Source organism: Ipomoea triloba, chromosome 13 (assembly GCF_003576645.1).
Source record: "Ipomoea triloba cultivar NCNSP0323 chromosome 13, ASM357664v1".
Classification (NCBI taxonomy): domain Eukaryota; kingdom Viridiplantae; phylum Streptophyta; class Magnoliopsida; order Solanales; family Convolvulaceae; genus Ipomoea; species Ipomoea triloba.
The window spans coordinates 30,684,475-30,689,538 of NC_044928.1; the positions used below are offsets into that span (position 1 = coordinate 30,684,475).

At 36.8% G+C, this 5,064-nt stretch overlaps 1 protein-coding gene across 2 annotated transcripts; it reads right to left on the reverse strand.

Moving 5' to 3' along the window:
• Positions 1-275: 275 nt before the first annotated feature.
• Positions 276-3,970, reverse strand: LOC116002522 (transcription factor 25). 2 transcript variants are annotated; one of them, XM_031242677.1, is made up of 5 exons: positions 3,796-3,970; positions 2,932-3,162; positions 2,111-2,664; positions 1,080-1,985; positions 276-975 (listed from the first exon to the last, which is right to left on the reverse strand). In XM_031242677.1, the coding sequence occupies exons 2-5, from the start codon at positions 3,115-3,117 to the stop codon at positions 738-740; spliced, it is 1,884 nt and encodes a 627-aa protein (XP_031098537.1). In that variant the 5' UTR covers positions 3,118-3,162; positions 3,796-3,970; the 3' UTR covers positions 276-737. The 2 variants fall into 2 exon arrangements, with proteins under 2 accessions (XP_031098537.1, XP_031098536.1); XM_031242676.1 differs by having other exon boundaries at positions 2,932-3,176.
• Between the last annotated feature and the right edge of the window lie 1,094 nt (positions 3,971-5,064).

The window sequence follows — 5,064 nt, forward strand, 5'->3', positions numbered from 1 at the left end:
TATTTTATCCAATACTATCAACATAATTGGGTCATAGAAAATCAATTGTTATACCATGGATAAAGGTTCGTATTGTATTGTGAACCTAATACAAAAATTATGTACTTTCAGTTAACACATTATATGCGTATAGTTAACAGCTTATGTATATGTAAACAAATAACTTGATAATTGCTGACACATAATATGTAAACTTTCAACTACAAGTACAGAATTTGAAGGTTATTTTTTTATCAAGGTCTACAATGCAAGGTAGACCCTGGTCCATGGTATAATTTGCCGTAGAAAATTCAATAGTTTGTGACTAGAATATAAACATAACTCCAACAAATTTGAACATTGGGGAAAAACAAAGATTTGTTTAAAAAAAAAAACATATCAAAATCATGAATACATCTAAGATTCTTAGTATATGGGAAAGGCAAGATTCGTCTAAGAACCTACAACTATGCCAAGATAGTAAAAAACCTCAAAGCCATAACAGAGCATCCATCAAGAGAAGTTGAGCCTCTTTCGCGATAACCCAAGATCAAAATGATGCTTCTCTGCAGGACTTATTTAGTTACACCGATATTGTCTGACAAGTCGGTCTTTACCAAGCCAATAAGCAATCTAATCGAGTTAGAATGTTGAAATAAACGAAAACTTGTTCCCTCACACGAGGGTGAAATGATCTAAATCTGGGAACCGAGGATGAGTAACATACTTTCTCTTTTCGTTTTGGAGGGTGGGTGTTTTCAGCCTTCATGATCCTGCGGGTGATCATCATGCTCCGTACCATAATCTACCCAGGGCAACATAGACTCGAAAAGAACTGCAAGTGCGTTTCGATTTGACAGATCTCTCACAGGGCGGTTAGCAGGTTGTTCGCCATTGTTCACCGCCAATCTCGGGTCGACCATGAAATTTTGCAGGTTATCAGGTGGCAAAGTCGGAACAGAATCCGAAAATTCAGATACCAATAGATGAGAATACCTAGCAAAAATTAAGAAGCAACTCAGTAAATAGAAAACACATGGTAAGTATGACTCAATTCATGAACTTGTTATCATGGCAGTGTGTTTAAGTAAGAGCTATACTCATTTTTGTCGGAAGAAAATGCCTCTTTTCTCACGCAGGTCCAATCTCTTGAATCGGCTTCTTTTTTCTCCAGCATCTCGATCACCGAGAGTGCAGAGTCCTTCAGAAACTTCTGGATATCGGGCAGCCTCCATATAAGGTAGCTCCTTTCAACATATATATTAACCAAGTGATCCAAAGATAAGCTTCCAGATTTTTCAGAGGCAAAGATGCTATGCCCAAGTATGCGGCTAAAAGTTTGATCCTTCAGTGGCACCTTTGCCACTAACTTCTTCAAAACAGTGGGATGTAGCATCAATGCCTGCTTCATCAGATCAGATGAAGAAGCTTTCAAAGATTCTGTCTTTTTATCATCTTCCCGACTTTCAAGGTTGAAACGGCATATGGCAAGAGAATAAGAAAAATTTGGAAATAACCACAAAGAGTTATCGCTTTTGTATTCCTCAGAGAATCGTTCTAGCCATGAATACTCTTCTGCTCTCAAAGAGTAATAGTCAATGCAGAATAAGGCACCCATTGGATCATCTGAATCTAGGGAGAGAAGCAATTTGCAAATCTCGAGGGCAGACCGGTGGCAGCCACGCCTATCCATGTTCTTCATGTGCGAGAAAAGTACAGAGAAGAAGGGCTTGTTGGTATCATGGCTATACTGCAGCTGACATTTACCCTGAAAGGGGGTGAACATTGCATGCCACGCACATTCCATAGCATACAAACACCTTGCAGTAGCATCCGATGACATTTGAAGCTCACCCGAAAATTTATAGTACTCAGCTAATGTAATGAGTGAATCTATGTGATATGGATGGTGCACAAGAATGTTCACAATACCATTAAGGTCATGAATTGCCTTAGCAGCTTCGAATGCTCTCTGAGCTTGGCTATAGGAAGCCGAATGTACATACCTACATAACATATGCATGCCTAATTAGCTTGCAGTTTAATTCATTGAAAGAGAAAGAACTCAAGAAGAGAACATAATTTTTCCTGCCGTACTATTTATTATCAAATTAAGTAAAAATCATATAACCTGAAATAATTTATTTCATCTCTGGTTTCCAGAAGTTCCATGGTAAGAGAGCCATCCCATCGTGGCCAATGCTCTGAAGGATGAACTAGGATAGTCTTCCTATGATTCTGGCTTCCACGTCTGATACCACGTGCCTGCCTAGAACTTCCAGTTTGATTATTCCGCTCGAAAGAGCTCACTACTTTAGACCCAAATATCCTCCGCAGCTCATTTTCTGCACTTAGAAATTTTGGATCAATTTGTAGGATGGAACTTGAAGATTTCTTAACACTCTTATTGCTATTAGTATTTAGAACTTTTGCTTCTGTTGAATGAGAAGCAATATCTTTACGGCAAGATGAATCTCCTTCTACAGACAAGTTTTCCAACACCACATCCAAGGACTTTTGAGGATTTCTAGTGCTTGTATGCGAATTCTCTTTGCTTTTCTTTTTCTTTTTCTTTGATCTCTGATTTGATGATGTAGATGTGTTAATAGTGTCTGTTGTCTTGGAGGAGTACTTCATATCAACCTTCCCTGTTGAGGATCTATCATTGATTTCTGACTTATCTACCTGCAGGCAGTATTAAACAATGCAACTTTCTCTCAAACACAGTTCCATCACACCGTGAAAATTACATACAAATCTGAGCTCTAATTGAACCAAACCAAACCAACCCTGGCATGCGAGAGTTTGGCTTGATTACTTAACCCTGTTCTAAAATATGTACTAATAAGGCTCAACCAAAATTTAGGATCATGATTATTGTAGTTTATCATATGGTAGGCAGTAGGCTGAAGTGCTTCTCCAACAGAAGGCAACGGGGAATTAGAATCTCACCTGGTCAACATCATCAGAATCATTGTGCTGCTCTTTCTCTTCATCCTCATCCTCGTCAAGAATATCAAAGGGGTTTCTTCGAGAAGCAGTGGAAGAGTCGGGGGATTCAGAATCATCTTCACTGTCTTCTTGGTGCAGAGCAGCTTCTTGCTCTTTCAAGATTTTCTTCATTAATCGAGCCGACATTCTCTCTCTCTTTCTTTGCACCTTCTCCTTCCTCAGTACAAATTCCTAAACTCAAAGAACTGTTTAAAAAAATAAAATCAAATGGTGACAAAATACAAAATGGCTAAACATTTGAACCAATGTTATTTGAAAAGAACCTTACATAGTTACATCAAACAACATTTAAAATCGTGGTTCTCTGTAACAAGAACTCATGGTTGTGGATTATTGGTTCAATTGACAGTTTCTTTAATAGCTACAAATAATAGTTAATAATATCAAATAAAACATAATAAGATACTTTTAGTAAGACAACTACACATTCTAAATTGATGGACTAATAAATATCAATATCACCATTAAACACAACATTTTAAACCAGTAAAACATAAAATCTAACATTGAACTCTTAAGAATGAAAAGCTAACAGTCCAAAAATCCAAAATTTAACTATGCACATGGTTGCTGATTTTGACATCAACTGTAAAATTACAACAGGGGAAAAAAATCCCCAAAACGCAAAATCCCTAGCTCATTAACTCGCAAATTAAGTCGAGAATCAAATTACTATACAGTAGCTGCTATGACTTAAAAAAGATGCATTTGCAGCGTGAATAAATACAAATTCTTCCAGAGATTATATACAGATTAAATAAAAATAAAAAATAAAAAAAAGAATTTAGAAGAAACAACACTTACGATATTGGTTCAAAAGATGTTTGAAGCTTCTGGGTGGCAGAGGATTCCGGTTAAGCGTCGACGCCGGCGACGGGACGAGACGGAGCGGTGACTAACCGGCGAGCTTGAGGGCTTGAGATCGAGAGGATAGCTTCTCGGAGCTTGGTTCTGTACGTACGGCACGAGGAAAAAAAACAAAGATTTTATTTTCTTAAAATTAATTTTTTAGTATTTTGCTTAGAGAGTCTCGCCAAAAAACTAATTTGACTTTGGGTCACACTTGTGTGAGACCGTCTCACGGACCCTTATTCGTGAGACGGATCGGGTCGGGTCAAGACACCATGCAAATGTCACACTTATATGTGCAAATGTCATACTTATATGCTAAAACTAATCAAGAATACAATTTTGATTACTTATTAAAGAAAAAGTAATAGATTTTTCATAATAATTAATGTTGACAAGTGCCCTCACTTATAAGGGCAAATATAATACTTTTGTGGAAAAATGTAATACTTTTAAATCGAAATGTAAAAGTATTGTATTTTTCCATAAAAGTATTACATTTACCCTTATAAGTAACAAAAATTTTATTCCTAATTAGTATTACATTTGAGCATATAAGTATGACATTTGTGCATATAAGTGTTACATTTGCATATTGACCCGACTCGACCCGACTCGTCTCATGGTGAGACGGTCCCACACAAGTTTTTGCCTTTGACTTTAAGCCTAATGGGGGTTTGGTGGCAAATTATGTTATGGACCGGGATCTACCTTGCAAGATGGACTTGAGTCTATGTTTACAATTTTAGAATCGTATGTTCATAATTTTAGAATTTTATGTTTACAATTTCAGAACTTTATATTCAAAAGTATAACACAATCGGTGTTTAGTTGGATGAAAATGTTGAACTCATGGATTCAATATGTTTGGGCCACTTATTTGGGCCATTTGGGCCTTAGAATGATCTAGAATTAACCCATTGGGCACCTACGACCATGCCACTATATTGATATATATATTGGGTCACTTTTCTTTTTTCCTTTTCAAAATTATTTATTATATAAGGTTCAGGTCCACCCACGTTCGTTCCGAGAGGTACGGCTGGTCGGGTTCTCCCAAAATTCTTCCCCACAGAGAGAGCTCACTTGCCTTAATTTTTTATTTTTACATCTTTAAAATATTTATTTTCATTATAAGTTATACACAACCAACACCCCTACCATGCATGCAAAAGTGACGATCTTGTAAGTTCATCCACAATTTTATTTTACTCTCTAATAACG